The 21,874-nt window shown below is 40.1% G+C and overlaps 1 protein-coding gene across 5 annotated transcripts in view; it reads left to right on the top strand.

Annotated features, from left to right (window-relative positions):
* LOC128136277 (growth hormone receptor-like) overlaps positions 1–17,494 on the top strand; it is a 231,411-nt gene extending 213,917 nt beyond the window's left edge. For 3 of the 5 annotated variants that reach the window (XM_052775536.1, XM_052775535.1, XM_052775534.1), the window contains 4 exons: positions 8,505–8,676; positions 11,537–11,627; positions 14,312–14,381; positions 14,641–17,494. In XM_052775536.1, the coding sequence (XP_052631496.1) occupies positions 8,505–8,676; positions 11,537–11,627; positions 14,312–14,381; positions 14,641–15,594 (1,287 nt within the window). In that variant the 3' untranslated portion in view covers positions 15,595–17,494. Of the gene's footprint in view, positions 1–8,504; positions 8,677–11,536; positions 11,628–14,311; positions 14,382–14,640 lie in introns of those variants that run through there. The other 2 variants (XM_052775537.1, XM_052775538.1) reach the window with 2 other exon arrangements.
* Positions 17,495–21,874: the final 4,380 nt, after the last annotated feature.

The following is a 21,874-nucleotide window of genomic DNA, read 5'->3' as shown; positions in this document are numbered from 1 at the left end:
GAGGCTGGATTGACAATGTTAGTAACTACAATTTCTACATCATCTTGTTCTACTAACACTGCTTGGTACTTTAAGAATCTCTGGGGTGAGAGCCAATGGCTTCCTTTTTGTTCCAAAACCGCTGAAACTGTATGGGAGACTAACACCGTTATTTTCTGTCCCATGGTAAACTTTCGGGCCTCTTGAATATTGATAACAACTGCTGCAACAGCTCGAAGGCAGCCAGGCCATCCTTTGCTTACCTCGTCCAGTTGTTTGGAGAAATAAGCTACTGCTCGTTTATAGGGACCAAGTCTTTGTGCTAGTACTCCCAAGGCTATTCCTTGTCTCTCATGAGAAAACAGCCAAAACGGTTTTGAAACATCCGGCAGTCGCAGAGCAGGAGCTCTCATTAGTTCTCGTTTGAGCTGCCGAAATGCGTTTCGTGCTTCTCCAGTCCAAGTTACTTTTGACTGGTCCCTCTTTATCAATTCATATAATGGCTTTACCAATAATCCGTAATTATATATCCAAAGGCGACACCAACCTGTCATTCCCAGAAAGGTCCGCAGCTCTTTTACCGTTTGGGGCTCCGGGGTTCGGCAAATGGCTTCTTTTCGCTCGGTCCCGAGCTCCCGTTGTCCTCCAGAGATTTCAAGTCCCAGGTAGGTCACACGCTGTCGAACCAGCTGGGCTTTCTGTTGAGAGACTCGATATCCACTTAAACCCAAAAAATTAAGAAGATTCACAGTCCATTGAATACAGCTTTCCCTGGTTTTGGTAGCTATTAAGAGATCATCCACATATTGTAACAAAATTCCTTCATTGTCTGGAGATACCCAAGTTTCAAGCTCTTTCGCCAATTGATTTCCAAAGATAGTGGGGCTATTCTTAAAGCCTTGGGGTAATACTGTCCAGGTTAGCTGAGTTCTTCTTCCGGACTCAGGATTCTCCCATTCAAAAGCAAACAAATTCTGACTTTCTGCGGCTAAGGTCAGACAGAAGAAGGCATCCTTCAAATCCAGCACGGTAAACCAAACTTGGTTATCTTTCAGCTTTGTTAACAAAGTATATGGATTCGCAACTACTGGATGTATATCCTCAGTAATCTTATTTATGGCTCTCAGATCTTGGACCAACCTATAGCTTTTCCCGTCTGCCTTTTTAATTGGTAGTATAGGTGTATTATATTCTGATTCACACTCAATTAATATTCCATATTGTAGAAACTTACCAATTATTTCCTTGATCCCCTTCCTATCGTCTAATTTCAGGGGATATTGCTTAACTTTGACAGGTTCTTCTCCTGGTTTCAGCTTAATTACTATAGGGGCTGCATTTTTAGCTTTTCCTGGAACCTCAGAGGCCCAGACTCCAGGATATACTTGATCAACAATTTCTGGAGGTACTTCAAATTTTGGTTCAGCTTGTATTAATGCCAAGCTTAAAATGTTAATTAGCTGGTCTTCCTTGATTTTTAATTCCATTTTTCCTTTTTCAAAAACAATTTCTGCTTCCAATTGTTCTAGCAAATCGCGACCTAACAAGGACTTTGGAGATCCAGGCAAATACAAAAATTTATGTATTCCTATCTGTTTACCCAATTTATATTTAAGCAGTTTTAGGAAAAAAGCCTTTTTCTGCTGGCCAGTAGCTCCCACTACAGTCACAAACTCTTCATCCTCCGGTATCAACCTTTGATTTAACACTGAATAGGACGCTCCCATATCTACCAGAAAATCCACCTCTCATTCTATTTTCCCTAGCTTAAATTTAACCAGTGGATCTGCTAGGGTGGATTCCCCCAGTCCCCCTCATTGACCAGAGGTAACATCATTGGCTACAACAGCTCGTGCTCCACTTAGCTTAGGACATTGTCCTTTCCAATGGACTATTTCTTTACAATAAGCACATTGATCCGATCTTAGGGGCTGGCGTGAGCCTCCCCTCCTTCCAATTCCCCCACCCCTCCCACGAAGGGAGTTGTCCTGCTTTCCCAGCGCAGCTACAGTAGCTGCAGCAATAGCTTTTCCCAATTTTCATCTCTCATCCCCCTCTCTGTTTCGATACGTTCTCCAAGCTTCCTCTATCAACTTCTCTAAGTCCCTTATCTCAGGCTCTTTTAGTTTCTGAAGCTTTCGCCTTATATCTTCTGAAGATTGTCCTAGAAACAAAGAGACTAACTGTTGTTTTCCTACTTCAGATAAGGGATCTAAGGTAGTAAATTTCCACATAGCTGCTCTTAACTGATCAAGAAACTCTGTGGGAGTTTCAGTCTGACCTTGTTTTACTGCATACAGACTTGACCAATTAACTGCTTTTGGTATCGCATTTTCAATACCGATCTTTATCCATTCTTGATATTTTTTCAACAATTGGTAATCACTATCATCATTAGGGTCCCAGTTGGGGTCTGTTCTCGGTACGTGATTATCTACCGTACCGGGTAAAACCCCAGCAGTTATTTGAATTTGGACCTGAATCCAAGCAGTCTTTATTATTAATTGCTTTTCAGTTTCGGTTAAGGCATCTAGCATCAAATTGATGTCCTTCCAATCTGGATCTTGAGTTTTAATAATTAATTCAAATCTTTTAGCAACTCCCTCAGGATCATCCCGATATCCTTTTACCATTTCCCTCCATGAATCTAAATCATTCATCGCAAATGGCAGTTTAATTCTCGCAGGACTGGTAGCTCCTATTGCCTGTCTTAAGGGAGCCTGGATTATTGGACCGACCTTACTCCGGGTGCGAGCTGTAATAGGAGTAAAACCTAAATCTTTCATGCTCGTACCTTCATCAAGTTCTTTCGCACCCGTATCGTCAGTAAAATTACCTCCTACGGGTGTTGGAGGTAGTAAAGGTGGTGGAAAAACAAAATCTTCTATTCTTTCCTCAGTTTCTTTTAATTTTACACATCTTTGTCCTATACTACATGCCGAACAACATCTCTTCATCTTCCCTGTAGTCTTTTTCTGCTCCTTTTCCATTGCTAACACAAGAGGATCTTGTGGGGCCAAATTAATACCACATTCTTTCTGCCATTCTGAATGATTTCTTAAAGTGAAAAACATATCTGCGTACATCACCTCATCCCATTTTCCTTCTCGTCTCAAAAACAACATCAATTGTAACAAAGTGTTATAATTCAACGTCCCATTAAAGGGCCATTTTTCATCACCGTCTAACTTATATAAAGGCTACCACTGATTGCAATATTTTATTAAAGTTTTCTTATCCACACTCCCACCTGGCGGTTCCCCTATCTCCTTCCAGTGATCCAAAATACAGCCTAAGGGGCTCTTTTTCAATATTCCACCACTTTGTTTACCTCCCATATTACTCGTTTTGATTTCTACCTTTCCAACCACAATCAATCTTAACTGTATACGTAGCCCGTTCCCTCTCGTCCCAGGGAGTCCAAACCCAACACTCAGGGCATTCAATATCCTCTCTACAATCTACTTGCAACCTCCGTTTGCAGCACACGCATTCCAGGACATATGAGGGCATACACTCATTTCCTGGATGTAAAAGACACCATTCAAATACCCGCAATTATATGATGCACCATACAGGGACTTTCTTACACCAACACCACAAAATGATTAAGATAATCAAACTCAAACTTACAATTACAACGCTAACATATAAATTCAAGTTCCAAATCATCAGTGAGTCACACTTTGCTCGCCTCCGGCCGTACCCCTTGCGGAGTTACGAAACTGCGGATCAGAACTCCACACTCGCTTTGCAGCTGAGCTGCGTCTCGTTTACTGAAACATTCAATCCACAGTTTTAGTTGTCTTATGTCATTTCAATTTGCAATCCAAAGGCCAAAATCCGCAAACGATATCCGTAATTCAATTCCAATAGCGTTTACCACGTTCGGTAACCAAAAACGTCAAAACCAAATCCAAAACATAAACAAAAGCACACGAGTGGGTACCAAACTTGAAGCATACAGAGTATACAGAGTGTACCGAAATAAAAGCACCCAAACGTATACCACACCAAATGTATACCAAGGGTGCTAGCTACCTGGTATAAGCCATCCTGCATAAGTTTACCTTTGTCTTATGACTTATGGATAGCTTTTCAAATGACCGGTCCTAAAATTAAAATAAACATAAAAGCATGAAGAATACCTTTTACTCCTTTAGATGGTCCTTGTCTGCTCCCGCAGTGATCCGATTGAGGCGAGGAGTCCCTCCGGGAAATCCCGGGGGTACCCCAGGGAGTCCTGTTCTCAGCGGGTCCTGCAGCCGAGCAGAGCACGTCCCATCTGGGTCGCCAGATTGATTCAAAGAAACTAACACAATAGTTTGATTAACTATTAAGTAGGTATTCTTTATTGGCAGCACTGGATGCACGGGGGATCGCTCCACCTATCGTGCACACCGTTGGGCCTAATTGTGCAGGTTAAGTACATGTTCTACATACATATTCACTAGATTTCCGAGAAATGTTATACATATTCATTAGTTTTCCGGGAAACTACTAGCATATGCAAATGTCCTTTACGCAGGCGCATTGAAGGTCTCTGGTGGTCTTCAGGAGTCCTCTGGTGGTCTTCCATAGTCTTCCTCACTTGTCCGCTACTTGACCCTCCTCAGGTGATTCTGCGCAGTATGGTCCTTTACATGTTTTGATACATCTTATCCTAAAGAATGCACGTTAGTCCCTAAAAAAATGCTTGTTAGTGCTCTTATTATCTAAGTTTTCATTGGTGGTGTAAAACCATATGGCTAGTTTAAGCTAAATTATCTACAAGGACGAGAACAAAGGCAGGAGTTCTTATCTTTTCCGGCCCTACCTATTCAAGCAAGGCCTCTGCTTGTGCCTTCTCAACAAGATCGTAAATTCATCAAACAATTAAGTTTTGTGATTGCTCATGGCTCCCTCTTGCTCATCACTCCCAAGTACCAGTCTCTGACAGGCTTAATCCCTGACAAACACCAGTCCTTGGTATGTAAAGTGACAGAGAGATAATCATTAAGCAATAAGCAGTTTGTTCTCTATATCAGGCAGCAAATCAATACTCCTTAAGAACTTGAAAATATGCACAGTATTTATGGGATTTACAAAAGCAGGCAGCAATACAGATACCTCTTTAAAAATGCACATTTTAAATTTTTTATAAGCCTTTAGGTATCAATCATAAAAATACCGTAATAAAGCTTTGTTCTTGCTCCAGTACCATCAATAATTCCATCATGCCTTGAGAATAGTTCTCAGGAGATCAAAGGTTTGAAGTTCAGTGTTTCTTCTTTCAGAAAACAGATAAGGAATTGCTGAATACTATGCTTGCCTCAAGAAAAATAGTGCTATAGATTATTTTGTACTGCAGCTGTATATATTTTATGTTATTGTGCCTTTCAGCTTAAAAGCACAAACATGGCATAATTCCCTGAGACACTATCAGTTAGAGCACAAAAGAGAATTTTTCAAACAAAATCTTGGTCTGGTCTGAGACAATTGCAAAACTCCCAATAACAGCAATGGAGAAATGATTTCACGCTTTGCATTCTTTGCTACAAATATGTTCTGTAATGAGTGTTGAAGCAGTAAAGAGAGAGATGTCCAGTTATACTGTTATTACTGGTTTTATACACAAAGGATAATCTTTGCTTAAATATATCATAATGCTTTGTACATATAACTGATAAAAAAATTGATACAGAAATGAATTTATAGTACTTAAATTGTACTTACTGAGACTTGTTTGCAATTTTTTTAGAGGTTTTGGGATGAACTTGTTTGATTTTTCATGGATATTCATTTTTTTCAATCCATTTACTAATTGAAAATAGGTAACATGAAAGAGGACTAAAACATTAATTAGTAAAGTGTTATAACAATAAGTCATAGTGATAAAAGGATCAAAATTATTTACTGAGAAACTTCCTAAAAACAATAAAATCCCTACCCTCATATAGTGGCTGTTAATGAGACAGAGCCAAATTTAATCTGGCTCACAGTTTGAAAAACTTTCATCATTGTTAGTAGCTCCTTGCTGGGTATCTTTTTAAAATTATACTCTTATCTTGAAGTGTTGCCCATTACATTCACTAGACTAAAATTCTGTCCCCTCTTATGTCTATCCAAGTTTACTAGTCATGAATGGCAATAGCTATACAAACCTTGTGAGGCTGCTGTGTTTTTTAAATAAGGTGTGAAAACACACCATCTGAGCAGTAGTGAAGAATGATGACTTAGTAGAGAAGTGTCTAACTATGAAGTGCCTAAAAATGTACGCATGATAGGGAATCTTGAAAGTCTAATTTTCCTTTAGTTATTTATCGTATTTTATATTGGGCTGATCTTTTGACTTATTAAAAAAAAACCCCACAACAGGCCCAGATCCACCTGACATGGGATGAAATTGGTGATCACAGCTCAGTCCTCAGTGAAGAGGGCTGGACCAGGGAGGACTCTGCTGGCTCTCGTTATCTTGTTGTATTTCTGCTGGAAAAGGTCCATTTCACACTGCAGTGAAGTGCACTTAGGGCAAGGAAGCATGGAGTACTAACTCCAGAGCTGAACACCATCGTTGTGTCCATACAGCACTGTGGCTGAGATACAGGGCTTACTAGTTTGGGGGAGCGAAACTCAGCTCCCTACACTGCATTAGATATACAGCCTAATACCTCCATGTGGTATACTGTGTTGTATGGGTGCCCGACCCTGTGCTATGCTTTCCCCAGGGTACCTCTGAACCTTTCCCTGGTACTGCCCATCTCCCAGTTTTCACTATTTTTCTGTTAAAGTTGGTGAAAGTCATTGCCTTAGTTGCTGTGTTGCCTGTCATGCTTGGGCCAGCCTCTGCCTCTGGTGCCCTCATCCCAGAGAGCACTCCCAGCATCCCTGGGGCTCCAGCTGACTAGTGACAAACAGTTGCTCCACAGTCTTTGTTAACCCCTTCTTACAGGGCCAGACTCACACAGGCAATGCAGTCACACAGCTCAGCGTGACAGCGGGTTTGTCACATGTTTCTTTAGTATGGCAATCACAAGCATCACTCTGTGTACATTAACTGAATAGCCTGCAATAAGTCCAGCAACCCAGCTGTCTGGTTCCAAGCTCCCCTTCACATATTTTAAATGAGTTTTCTATATGTTGTCATGCATTTTTATCAGTTATCTTCTATCATGTCTCTCTCATATGGTTTTTAATTGATTTAATTCATATCACAAATGCTATTCATCTATTCAGTTCATGCTGTACCTTCCCCAGTCTATACATCTTGCTCCATCCAGGTATCTTACATAAAGTTTTGTTAGTCCATTGATGGACTAGAGACATTCTGCCCATTAATCAATTATCTGTTCTTTAGCAACCCTTGCAATTTTAGGTGTACAGCTACAGTAATTCTACTTCATATTTTTCAGGGCTCTATTTTGGCCTGCATACTGCCTTTTCCAAGTGCCACCATTATTTGGGGTACATAAAATTTTGTGTGGTCCAGCATCTCTCTCCTAAGAATTTCCACTAATTGTTTCAGAAAAAAAAAATAAATTATATACTGTAAAACTTTAGTGTACTATTTCTTTGTGGCTTCATAGCACAAAATAAGTAAACTGGACTAGTATAGATTGTATTCCCTTCCCAACACTTTCCAACTGGATTATTTTCACGTTAAAAACCTCTGTGATGTAGAGTGATGGTTCTCCAGGATCTTGTGCTCAACCACTAGCAGAGAAAAGCAATTTGTGTCGGATCACTGCCTCCTCCAAAATGTGACTGGTTGGTTCTCAGAACACTTGAATCTGGAGCCACCAGGGATCATGAGAACTCCACAGATTGTAGCTACCAACAGAATGTTCTCAAATTTAGATTACACAGCTACAGTGATTATAGGATTGTATTGTTCAAGCTTCTTTCAAATCCCCAATGACTGTTGTTTTCCAGGTGTTTTAATTCTTAAACAATTCTTAAGTAACTTAATATAGAAGTCTCAAGACTGACAATCTGATGCCAGCTCTCCCAGAGTCTCCATTATCACATTTTATATATAGTTGAAGATGTTGGGAGCTATGCAGTCTTTCCCAAATAAATACATTTGTAAGATGCAATACAGGTTAGAAGGCCTTTAGATAATTTTTCTTCTTAAAATTAATTCTGTAATGGTTATTGCACTAGTTTTAAGACTTCTATGTTATTTCAACAAGGTTTTTGGCATTGTGAAGTCAGTAATGTGTTATAACAATAAAAAGGATTTACAACTTGATAAGATCAGTGGGAGATATTCACACCACCTACTTATGTCATGTAACTGGGAGCAGCTGCCTTTCTTCACTGACTGTATTTACAGAGAGCTTGGATTCTCCACTTTTGGTCCCCTGAATCACAGCAAAGCCTCATAGCTATTAAGTTGAAAGTAAATGGTGTGAATTTTCTCTGAACTCTTCTCATGGTATCCTTACAGTTCCAAGTAGTAAAATGTTTATTTCTGAAATCAAGAAGCAGTATAAAATTGCCAGTACAACTTAAGCAAATAAATCGCAGTCCTTCTGTCTTTACAGTTAGAACCCAAGGTCTCAACAATGGTTCCACTGTACTCTCTGAAGATGGGAAGAGATTATGAGATACGAGTCCGATCAAGACAACGTACCTCCGAAAAATTTGGGGAGTTCAGTGAAATCCTTTATGTAACTTTTTCTCAAACAGGTGTTGAATTTGTTCATTGTGCTGAAGGTAAATAAGCAAAGTGCAGCAAAGTGGTTTTATAACCATTGCTGTCTTTTTGTCTTTTGGGTGTTGGGTTTGGGAGGGGGTTCTCCTTACCTTTGATGTTGTATGCTTGAATGGATTGATAATTCAGCCTACTACATGAAAATCATTTGGTGAGATTGAGAGTGTACAAATTCCATATACAAGTTCAGATGTAAACTCAGCAAGACTTTCCCAGTTCATCAGAGAGCAAAAATATGGATAGCTTTAAGAATCGGAAATAATAACTGCTGTTGCACATCCTATAGAGCCGAAAATACAGTTAAATCTCATACTTCATTGTGTAAACTGAGCACTCCAGTAGTGAAGAGAAGAATTGTCACTTCTATTAAAGTGTTATACTGCTGGCTAAAAGTTTGTTACCAGAATGATGTGCTTTTCTAATCTGCCCGATACTATCAAGGACAGCGTTTTTCTGATTCTTGCTTCTGTCTTGTACTGGTTTTTAAAGTGCTATTAAAGACAGAAGAAGAAACAGCCATTGAGCACCACATTTTTTCTATTAAAAGAATGAGACAGTGCCTTTTCCTAAAGCATTCTCAGGTCTGAGCTACTAAATTAACTCTTCAAAATATGAGCTCTTCAGCAACTTATTTTAACAATATCTGCTTCACTTAATTTTCCAGAGTATTAGTGGAGGTGTTAAATAAAACCACCCATAACTCTTATCTTTCAAAATCTTGCTAGATTGGCCTTTTTAACTCTTTGTATTACTACTTTTAATTCCTAATTTATATGAAGAGCTAATGTTCTGTCCACGTGGCATTATTTTGTCAAGGTTTTCATATGAACTGCATTAAGTTGTCAAGGTTTTATAGGAACAAAATTAAAATACTATGAAAATCTAAGGCCATATGAGCACAGTTTTCTTCAATCACTACAACCCAGATTCTGCAAGTTGATCCATATCTATACATCTCACACAGCAGCAGTGATCTGATTTGATGGATCAGTTTTCCACCATGTACTGCATTGCTGAATTGGGACATAAGTTGGAAATTTCCAAAGGAAAATTGAGAAACCATAAGATGGTCTGGCAAAATTTATTCTTACTTGTTTTGTATTTTACCCTCAGGAACACAGAATTAAAATTGAAATTTTCCATGTTAAAAGTTAAGTATTTAAATTCAAATGTAATATTCTAACTTTTTGAAGCAGCTGGACGTTCACAGGTCTCACTGACATGACAAGGAGTTACTGGTTCCCCATTTGTCGTGGTTTAACCCCAGCCAGCAACTAAGCACCACGCAGCTGCTCACTCGCTCACTCCTCCCCCCACCCAGTGGGATGGGGAGGACAATCGGGAAAAAAGTAAAACTCGTGGGTTGAGATAAGAACAGTTTAATAATGAAACTAAAATAAAATACAATAAAATACAATAATAAGAACAATAATAATAAAATATAATACCAATAATAATAATTATAATGAAAAGGAATATAACAAAAAGAGATAAATTAGACCAAAGAAAAGACAAGTGATGCACAATGTAATTGCTCACCACCTGCTGACCGATGCCTGAGCAGTGATCTGCCCCTCCCAGCCAACTCCCCCCAGTTTATATACTGAGCATGATGTTCTATGGTATGGAAGATCCCTTTGGCTAGTTCAGGTCAGCTGTCCTGGCTATGCTCCCTCCCAGCTTCTTGTACACCTGCTTGCTGGCAGAGCATGGGAAACTGAAAAATTCTTCACTTAGGATAAGTGCTACTTAGCAACAACTAAAACAGCAGTGTGTTATCAAAATTATTCTCACACTAAATCCAAAACACAGAACTGTACCGGCTACTAGGAAGAAAATTAACTCTATCCCAGCCAAAACCAGGACACCATTAAATTAGGGACCTAACAGACATATCCAAATAGGACTTTAAATACTCAAGCATGAAAACTTGTCCAGTCAAAATCTAAGCTGAGAGTAGAGGGCTAAAACTGATGCCTGAATTTTTTTTTTTTTTGTCCAAAAGACTGTATATTAAGTTCATGTATAGAATTCTAATGCTTCCTGTACAGTATTTCTTAGCCCAAAAAATGAGTGAAGTTTGTACGGAAAACTTAAAATTGGGAACAAATGAGAAGAATCTAAGGCTACAGCCAGAATAATTTTTCTATACTTTGTATTCTACAGTGTCAGCTTAAGTATGATGGAATTGCCAGTATTTAAAAGATAAAACATTTCATTTATCAGCATTGTTATTCATTCCTACCAAATCACATTTCTCAATGACCTAAAGTCTCTCTTTGTAGCCACCTGCAAGGTAAATAAAAGGGAGAAATATATTTTCTTTTTCTTTTCTTTTTTTTTTTTTTGCAATTGGAGGTTCACAACATAATTAATGTTCTGCCTTTAGAAATAGTATTATGCTACCACCATATTTTAGTTTCTGTGAGAGAAGACTAGTTCATCTATGATTTAGCATGCTATTAATAATGTTCTCTCAGCTTGGGCTAACAAGCAGTAACATGGTCTGTGGCATTATATGCCATCAGGACTACTGGTAGCATGTTCCAAGCAGGCAGAATGTTCCTTGTGGCTTGTTTTGCTACATATATTGTCTGTACTAAGATCTTGTTTATATTAAAAAACTCAAGTCTGTCTTTGCAAGGAGTCTCAGTGAGCTCACAAATGCAATATAGAAACTGTTGAGACCAAAAGGGTATTTTTATTTCTGCTTAACACAGAACTTTCACATTTAAGTAACCAAAGATTCTCCTATGAGTTTTTATGACTTTGGAATCCTCAGGCAGCAGAAGACAAGGTTGAAATTAAAGATGCAATGGAGACGCAAATTCCTGCTAACATTTTTTTGTTCTGTTGTTTCAGAAATTGAGTTTCCGTGGGTCTTAGTTGTTATCTTTGGAGCATGTGGGCTGGCTGTAACAGTGATCTTAATCCTGTTGTCCAAACAACCAAGGTAGAGAGTTTTTATTTGTCAGATTTTATGTACTTGTAGCTTAAAAATTAGAGTGCTTCAATTTTTTTCAAATCTGGGGGACTAGAAACTATTTTGAGGATTGTTGTCCATCCTCTTAAGCTACATGGATGCCAGCATATGTACGCACTAGGCCTTCAGCAGTGAGAATCTGATTATGTTGACAGCTCCTGTTCCTTTTAGATTGCAGAACATTTTATACTATAGTATTTACTTAGGCTATGAAGGGGATGATTGGTTTTTTAGTCCATTCAAATTTTGGGAATACTATTTTTATCCATTTACTGTTCAAAAGTTTCACACAAACATATGTCTATATATTTGTTTTTGTTCTTGGACTATTCCACTAATCTCTGACTATTTCTTCATTGAGCCAAGGGACAGAGCTTGAGTCATAGGACAGTATTTGGTCTCTGTGGATAGACTGCAGCTCCTATAAGTAACAGGAATAAAATAAAACAAAGCTTAGGATTGTGTAATTTATAAAAAAGACACAATGACACATATATAAAAATGTCAAAATGGTCTCAAAGTGAATTCATCCCCTAAGATGTGTGTTCAGGGATGGGTTTTGGCAGAATAATTCGGCTTGGATGTCATACCATTACTGTCCTAGACTATGGAGCAACACAACAGTCAAGCCCCAGTGCACACATGCATGTTGTCAGTGGTCTTGTATATACACTTTGAAAATGAACACTGAGGTGTTTTGAACATACCAGCATAAGGACAAGTCGCTGAAATGAAAACAAGATGGTGCAGTTGGAGCAGCTCAAAAAAAAAAATTTAGGCAAGCAGCACTATGCTTTATCAGTGCTTAACTTAAGGAAGCTGCTACCTGCAATGGCATACCAATTCCAGAGTTAAGAGCAAGGCTCCTGATACAATGCATGACAAAAGCTAGATATGTCAGAATGGGGCAAGAACAACTCACACATGGGACCAGGAGGTCACTAAGGTCAGCACACTGAGCAAGGAGTGGCTTGATCACAGAAGATCCTGAGGGCTGAAGCATGTCTGATCACAGCTCATTAATATCTTCCATGCTAATCATGATTGCTGGAGGAGGCTTTTCTCCACTGGGGACCCTTCATCTGGAAAGTTTTTCTGGACCTATGGGCCTGCACCCTTACCTTCAAACTGGTTCACGCAGTGGTGGGAGTGGCAATGTATTCTGCAGAAGAGCAGGCTGCATAGGTTTCCAGTAATGCAAAATATCCAGGCTCAGTTTCCTCCTGTATCTGAAAAGATATCAATTCATAATTTCCTCAACTCTGATCTCACAAGATCTGAACCAGGCTCCCTAGGACAGATGCCATAGGGTTAGGCCATACTCTTTTAGAGTTGAGAGATGTAGGCTTGAATTATGCGAGGCTAAGAAAGGAGCAGAGCATAGTTCTCCCTCCTGAATGATTTCTCCAGGCAGTGAGTGGTAAAATCCTTTGTCCGTTTTGTTAGAAGCAGTGACCAATCCTGTCAGAATAGCTGATTTGTGGATTCAACTGTAAGCGTAAATCCTTAATACTCTGAGAGCCCAGCCAGTGCACAGCTAACACCGCCCCTCCAGGGATTAGGTGGAAAACTACTGGATTTCTGGCTCTCATTGAGGCTTGCTGGGTAGAACTTTGAGGGTCTGCCAAAAACAAAAATAGCTGGGGAATTTGGGCCTGCCATAGTTAAGCAGAAGTTGCCTACATTTCTCTGTAGCACTTCTTAAGACCCCTCTAATCCTCCCTGGACCTCAGCAAGGTCACTAACAATGCAGCAAAACTAATATTTGGATTTGGATCTACCATTCCCACAGCTTACTTTCTAAAATAGGCAAGTAACCCAGTATAAAGAGAATGCTGAATTTTCCTTTTGGGAAGTACAGTTTATCTGTTTGCAAAAGAAGCAAGGAGGTAAAATGGAGGAGATAGGCATGACCCACTATTGTTGGTTTATTATTAATGGAAAAATCATCTTTCTATTTGGGTTTTCTTTTTTGTTGTTTGGTTGTGGGTTTTTTTCTCAAAGAATTAGAAATTCAGTTTATGAAGAATTAGAATAATATCTATTTCCACAGTATGTACATGCATAAGCAAGTTACTAGTTCTTTATCTACAAGGGTAAAACCCTGTTGTTATTATATATTACTTGTTACATTAATAATTTAGAAAACAGAAGTGTCATAGAGATGGCAAAATACTAGCCTAAATTTTTGAAGTTGTGTTTCTGTTTTATTTATTAGTTCTAAAGTAATTCACTCTTCACCAACTCCTTTTTTTCTGTTCCTCTATTTAAATTTATTGGGGTTATGCAAGGCTAATTTGTCCCTGAAAAAAAAATTGTGTCAGGTTCCTTTGAAAATTATGTAAAAAGGGAAACTATTGACAGTGCTCTAGGAATTTACTCTCTTTCTATAGAGCATTAAATTATCAAAGACTGGAGTCCAAAATGGATTCCCACATAAATGTATGTGATTTCAATAAGGAAGGCTGCAGAAAACTTGTTTTTTATTTGGAATGAGAGAAAACAATCATTCTTTTCCTTAGCACTATTTGAAATTGAATCTTCAAACATTTCAGTTTTGAAGTAAATAAGTATAAATGCAATGTAAAGCTCTTCTTTCTAAACTCCTCATAAAGGACCACTGTCAATTAAAAGCCATCATTTATTTTTTCCAGGTTAAAAATGCTGATTTTTCCTCCTGTGCCAGTTCCAAAGATTAAAGGGATTGACCCAGATCTCTTGAAGGTAATATTGTGCTCTAAAATCTACAGTGGGAATCATTGTAGTAGTAGCAGGTGACAATTGTTGTCCCAGGCAGAACAATTTTGTAGGAAAAAATTATGACATGGGGGTAGTTGCCACAGAATTAGTTTTCATAAAATACAAAAAAACCCACACTTTGCAATTATTACATCAGCTACAGTTACCTTTCCTTAAGTTAACACCATAAAAAGCACAAGCATTTTTATTCTTTCCTTTATAACATTATTTTTTTGCTTTATAGAAAGGAAAGCTAGATGAAGTGAACTCCATCTTAGCCAGCCATGACAGCTACAAGACACATCTATACAATGACGACTTGTGGGTTGAGTTTATTGAGTTGGACATAGAAGACCCCGAAGAAAAGAACAGAGTCTCAGATACCGACAGGCTCCTGAATGAAGATCATCTGAAATCACAGTGTTGCTTGGGAGCAAAGGATGATGATTCTGGACGGGCCAGTTGTTGTGAACCAGATATTCCAGAGACAGACTTCAGTGCAAGTGACACATGTGATGCCATCTCTGATATTGATCAGTTCAAAAAGGTAACTGAAAAAGAAGAGGATCTCTTGTGCCTTGATAGGAAAGATAATGATGAGTCACTTCAAAGTCTTGCCGACACAGACACCCAACAGCCACATACTAATACTCAGTCCAAAAATAGCCAGTTGTGGCCACCTTTTGCAGACAGCATTGACTCAGCTAGACCATCGATCCATACCCAGCTAAGTAACCAGAATTCATTGACAGATACTGATTTTTACACACAAGTGAGCGATATTACTCCAGCAGGCAGTGTTGTACTTTCACCAGGGCAGAAATCCAGGGTGGGGAGAGCACAGTGTGAAAGCTGCACAGAACAAAACTTCACCATGGACAATGCCTACTTCTGTGAAGAAGATGTGAAAAAATGTATTGCTGTGACTTCCCACGAAGAGGATGAGCTGCATATTCAGGAGCAAAGCTATAACAAGGACGCTTACTTCACCACAGCGAGCCTTACCACTACTGCTGTCAATCTTGGAGCTTCAACAGCAGAAACCCCAAGTTCAGAGATGCCTGTCCTAGACTATACATCTATTCATATTGTTCACTCTCTTGTGCTCAATGCAACTGCACTGCCTGTGCCAGACAAGGAATTTAACATGTCTTGTGGCTATGTGAGCACAGACCAGCTGAACAAAATCATGCTGTAGCTCTTCTTTGACTAGGTGTGTGCAGTATTTCACAGCAGAGAGTCAGCTCGGGCTTGTATGCTGAAACCAAAATGAAATCTAAAAGTTTCTCATGGTTCTTATAATTTTATCTGAAATGTTGAAACATAAAATATTCATCAAAATATTCCTATTGTGTTCTGTAAATATTATCTATGAATTTGTCTTGAGATTATTTTACTAGCAGTGACTTGTTCTTGTGGGTGTTGATTTTTGTGATACTAAACATTGAAATGACTATGTTTAATGTACAGTAAATCATGCTTTTTGATAAAGCTAAAAATCAGGTGGTTTAAAGTCTAAGAATTTAGTAAAAATCATGCTGTTGGCAGAGATCTTTATATCAATAATTGGGAACTGAACATATAGGTGAAAAAACAAAAATAGTTTGAATAACAAAAACACATCTATTTTGGTTTATATAAATTAATAAAATATATGTTAATATTTTAGTCATAAAAACATAAATGTTTTCTATTACACTACACACTGTAGGTTAATTATGATGACCCATCTAAGGAATGTAATTGCTGCAATCTTAAAAAGGAGCTTTCTGTTTTATGAAAGTTTTGTTTGCAGCAAAAAGAAAAAACAGATTTTTACAGAGCCATTGTATACCTCCAAAGAAACCTATAGAGAAATTTTCAAATATTGTAGAAACTTACAGTAACTGATTCTATTACTTTCTTATGGTAACTAATATAGAAATATACATTAAACAAAGTTTTGTAGAAAACTTTAAAATATAAAAAATATTTGGGCAAATTTTTCTATTTTTCATCAGATTCTGGTTAATGCTAATAATATACTATTTTATAAGCAAGATTTTGTTGACCACAGTATTAAACAGTGTGCAACTACACTTTCATTGAAAATTTTTGAAAACACGTGAATAAGCTCTGGTGACTTAGCAGCATTATCTTTTCACATTTGACCAACTTCTGAAGCCCTCCTACAGCCAAAGGTATCACTACAGTTATTAGTTTGTGCCACATAAAGTCTTGATTAAAAAAATAAAATAAGGACTTCAGGATTTGGTCAGCAGTTCATTTTTAAAGCTATAACAGGATTAAAAGACTTAAGTGGAACAAGGGAATCGAATACAGTATTGTTCAAAAGTGTTTATCATTTTTGCAGCCTAACAGCATCTCCTCTGACCGTGTTAGGCAGACATTCAGAAGGTGAGAAAATGGAAACTTGGTGGGAAAGCTCTCTTGACGGAGCTTTGCAATGAACTGTTATTGCTTCAGAAGTTACCTTCCTAGGCCATAGTTCCATCATAGCAGGGTTCTTCTTAGAAAGCAAATAGGGACGTTCATTTCATTTCTCTGACCTGAACAGAAATGTATGAAGTGCAGCGAATGCAGGTCTTGCTCATGATGTCTCCCACTGAACTCATTGATGCTCTTTTTGTGACCAAGGGCTACAGGACTGGGCCCAACTATTGGGTGGGAATTTTTAAGTTTAGCACATACTTTATGGTAAATGTGTATTAGATATTCTGCTAATTTGCTGCTATATTTTTCTAACAAACAGCTACATTATTTAGTTTCATATAAAATTGCATAGATGATAGACGCTAATGCAAGTAATGCCTATGTGTGTGTTTGGAAGAAGTTTCTTACTCTGTTTTTATTGCCAAAATTAGTTAAATACCTCAATCAAACTCAGAATGTCATTTTGGTACTTTACTGGTCACACAAGCCATTTTACGCCGGTCCAAAGATGTGTCTTTCAGTTTCTATTTAACTTTCCTTATGTTAGTGGGTTTTTTGTTTTTCTCAAAGTTTAATAAATGCATTGTCTTTGATCTTTCCTGACACAATGTGTTTTATTGCAGATAATTAAATGTTTATGGAAAATAGAGAGTTTATCAGGAGAAATCAAGTATTTCTCATTGAATTAAGCAGAATGCTGCTTTCCTTAGAATAGAAGCAATGCCTATTGGGATCAGTGTTTTCACTGATTGATATGTACATAGTTAAAAATAGAAGCACAGACTTAAATTTATAGATGGAGATAAGACATGCTGTACCCAGAACTGGCCAAGATACGTTATTAATTTAGCAGACCAGTTTACCTTTGGCTGGAACAACCTGTGGTTGCAAATAAATAAGCTGCACTAGGTCAAGATTTACACCTACAGTTGAATCCACAAATCAGATATTCTGACAAACCTTGATAGTTACTCGTTGTGATAGTTAAAAACTAGCAGTATATTGTTTTGGGTTTGTGTGGCAGGGTTTTTGGTAGCGGGGAAGGGGGCTGCAGGGGTGGCTCCTGTGAGAAGCTGCTAGAAGCTTCCCTGGCTCCAAGTCGAACCTGCCTCTGCCCAAAGCCGACCCAATCAGTGACGGTGGTGGTGCCTCTGGGAGAACAGATTTAAGAAGGGAAACTTGCAGCGGAGGAGGAGATTGGAATGTGAGAGAAACACCTATGCTGATACCAAGATCAGTGAAGGAGGGGGAGGAGGTGCCCTGGAGGAGGGGATGCCCCTGCAGCCCGTGGTGAGACGGCAGGCTGTCCCCCTGCAGCCCATGGAGGTGAGCGGGGGAGCAGATGCCCACCTGCAGCCCGGGTGTAATGAACTGGTTAACTTTGTTCATGAAATCACATGTGGGGGTAGAGACATTCCTCGCTTATCTAAAACCACAGTATCCAGTTAAGTACCGATGATTAACGAAAGACGTTCCACCTAACAAACAAATGACGGCCCAAACGCACACACAATGCAGAAGATACCAGCCGCCACCTGAAGGCAGATTACGACCACCTAGCAACTGACGGCACAAACGCACACACAATACAGAAGATACCAGCCGTCACGTAGACAGAAACTAGAAACTGTATAAATAAAGGGACTCTTCCCCATTTTTGGCGCGAGCCTTTGGTGGAGCACTGTCTCCCTGGCTGCCCAGCGCTGTTTTGCTCTCTTATCGCTTGCTAATAAATTCGATCTTGTCATTTAATACAAATTGGCTCCTCCAATTTGTCACGAGCGTCTAAAACTTGGTGCCGTGACTCGGATCCAGTTCTTTGGTGCGGACCCTCGCAAGCGGGGAGGCGCCCTATCCCCGGATAGCCCCGTCTTGAGGAGGTGCCGCCACCATACCCTGGACCCACGAACCCCCTTTAAATTACGATAATTGAGCAAAAGAACCTGCAGGACCCCTTAAATTTTGTGCACGAAGACCAAACGAAGACCCCAGGAGCGGGTGAGTATATAAATTGTGAGCCGTTTGGTTGGGGTGGTTATCCCGAGGTGCGACTGTGTGAGAGGTCTCTCTGAGATCACGCGAGTGCGGACCCTCCAGTAGTGCAGTTCTCGTAGCCCGCGAGGGAGCGAGTCACAACCGAGGGGAAGTGTGTGTGTGGATAAAGGCACCTCGGAAGATGGGGCAGAGGAAAAGCAAGCCCTCTGGACGCATGGGGATGGGGAAGAAAGATAAGTTACCAGACATACCCCCAGATAGTCCCTTAGGCCTGATGATAAGATATTGGAACAGTTCCCCAAGGAGAAAGAATAAGTCTAAGGAAAAGATGATTAATTATTGTATGGCGATTTGGGGTGGGAAACCCCTCAGCAATCCTCATGTATTCTGGCCCGTGTTCAGGTCCTCTGAGGATTGGGTGTGTCAACAACTAAATATATGGGTAAACAATAGGAGACCACCAGCCGGCCCAGAGGAGAGCGAATATGCTGCCTTATGGATTCCCCAATCTTGGGAACCATCATTCCTCTTTGCCTTAAGGGAAAAAAGACCGGAAAACCCCCGAAAGGATGATGAGGACCCCCTTTGGCCCCCTCCCTATGCCCCTCAGGCCCCTCCACCTCAGGACCCACCCCAAGGCCAGGGAATAGCCCAGGCCCAGGAGGGGTCAGATTCGGAACCTGATACCCCGACCCCGACACCCCCTCCCAGAAAGTCTGCACGTAATAGAATAAGGCGAGGAGAGGAGAGATTGTTTCCTCTTCAGGAAATGTTAGTGCCTGGTGGGGATGGACGGGGGGGACCGGGAACGGGGTATGTGGCAGTTCCCCTTAATACGGGGGATGTAAGGGGATTTAAGAAGGAAATGGGGAGTTTGTTAGATGATCCCCCTGGGGGTAGCCGAGAGGCTGGATCAATTCTTGGGACCAAATTTGTACACGTGAGATGAATTACAGTCTATCCTGAGCATACTATTTACCGTGGAAGAGAGGGACATGATTAGAAGGGCTGGAATGAGAGTGTGGGATCAACAACATCAAGCTGGCCCGGCTGTGGATCAGAAATGGCCTTTAAACCGGCCAGACTGGAATAACCAGGATCCGGCTCATAGGAATAATATGTCAGATCTGAGAACAATTATAATTCAGGGGATACGAGAATCTGTTCCCTGAGGTCAGAATATTAATAAAGCCTTTAGTGAACAACAGAAGAAAGATGAAACCCCGACAGAATGGCTTGAAAGGCTAAGAAAAAGTTTCCAGTTGTACTCTGGGGTGGACCCTGCTACCCCTGTGGGACAGGCGTTGCTGAAAACTCAGTTTGTGGCAAAATCTTGGGGAGATATTAGGAAAAAGTTAGAGAAAATTGAGGACTGGCAGGAGCGGGGGCTGGATGAATTACTTAGAGAGGCTCAGAAGGTGTATGTGAGGCGAGAAGAGGAAACTGAAAAGCGGCAGACTAGGCTACTGGTTGCTGCGGTAAGAAAAGGACAGAAAGGTGTGATAAGGTGTGATTGATAGGTCTGGTGGGGGAGATAAGGAAAGAATCGAGAGGAGAGGAGATAAAGCCGTGGAATGTTTCTATTGCGGGAAAAAAGGACGCATGAAGAGAGAATGTAGAAAAAGGATTCAGGATGAGAAAGCGTTCCGGGAGGATTAGCGGGGTCAGGGGCTCTATGTGCTGAGGACCCCTGGTAAGAAAGAGCCCTTGATAACTTTAAAAGTGAGTCCTCAGTGCCAGGAGGTGACCTTTCTTGTGGATACCGGAGCCGAAAGGTCTACTGTACAATCATTACCTCCAGGATGTAAAATATCCGGGAATAAAGTTAATGTAATTGGAGCAAAAGGGGAACCGTTTAGGGTCCCCATTATAAAAGATGTGGCGGTGGAATCAAGTTGCCGATATGGAATTGGAACGCTGTTGTTAGTACCTGAAGCGGAATACAACTTATTAGGTAGGGATTTAATCGTAAAGATGGGGATTCGGGTGGACGTGGAAAAGGAAGAGTTAAAAATCAGGCTTTGTCCCCTTACAGAGGTGGACGAGAAGCAAATTAACCCCTAAGTGTGGTATACTCCCAAAACAGTTGGAAAACTGGATATTGAACCGTTTGAGGTGGTTATTAAGAACCCCGAGATTCCAGTGAGAATTAAACAATATCCCTTATCTAATGAGGGGAGAAGGGGACTAAAACCTGAGATCGAGAGACTATTGGGAAAAGGGTTACTTGAACCCTGCATGTCCCCTTTTAATACCCCGATTTTACCAGTAAAGAAATCCGATGGCAGCTATCGGTTGGTGCATGACCTAAGGGAAATCAATAAACGAACTGTCAGCCGGTTCCCAGTAGTGGCAAACCCACACACCCTGTTGAGTCAATTGGGGCCCGAGAATCAATGGTATAGTGTAATAGATCTTAAAGATGCATTCTGGTCATACCCTCTAAAGGAGGAATGTAGGGATTATTTTGCCTTCGAGTGGGAAGACCCAGACACTCATAGGAGACAGCAGTTAAGGTGGACTGTACTTCCCCAAGGGTTTACGGAATCCCCAAACTTATTTGGACAAGCCCTAGAAAGGATTCTACGGGAATACCGGCTGCAAGATGGGTTCGTGCTAGTACAGTATGTGGATGACTTATTGTTGGCAGGAGAAAATCAAGAGGCAGTCAGAAAAGAAAGCATACGGTTGTTAAATTTCTTGAGCCTTCAAGGCCTCAAAATATCACGGTCGAAACTACAGTTTGTGGAAGAGGAGGTAAAATATTTAGGACACTGGATAAGCAAGGGGACTAGGAAGTTAGACCCCGAACGAGTAAATGGAATTTTATCACTGAAAGCCCCGAGGAATAAACGACAGATTAGACAATTGTTGGGGCTATTTGGGTATTGTAGGCAGTGGATTGAGAACTTTAGTGCGAAAGTGCGATTTTTGTATCAAAAGTTAACTATGGATGGATTGCTTAAATGGACCCAAGAGGATGAGGAGAGATTAGAGAGTCTTAAAGCTGATCTAGTTAACGCACCTGTCTTGAGTTTGCCTGATGTGAA

The sequence above is a fragment of the Harpia harpyja genome, chromosome W (assembly GCF_026419915.1).
Source record: "Harpia harpyja isolate bHarHar1 chromosome W, bHarHar1 primary haplotype, whole genome shotgun sequence".
Taxonomy (NCBI): domain Eukaryota; kingdom Metazoa; phylum Chordata; class Aves; order Accipitriformes; family Accipitridae; genus Harpia; species Harpia harpyja.
The sequence above is the reverse complement of the archived record's forward strand: the minus strand, read 5'-3'. Positions and strand labels throughout refer to the sequence as shown.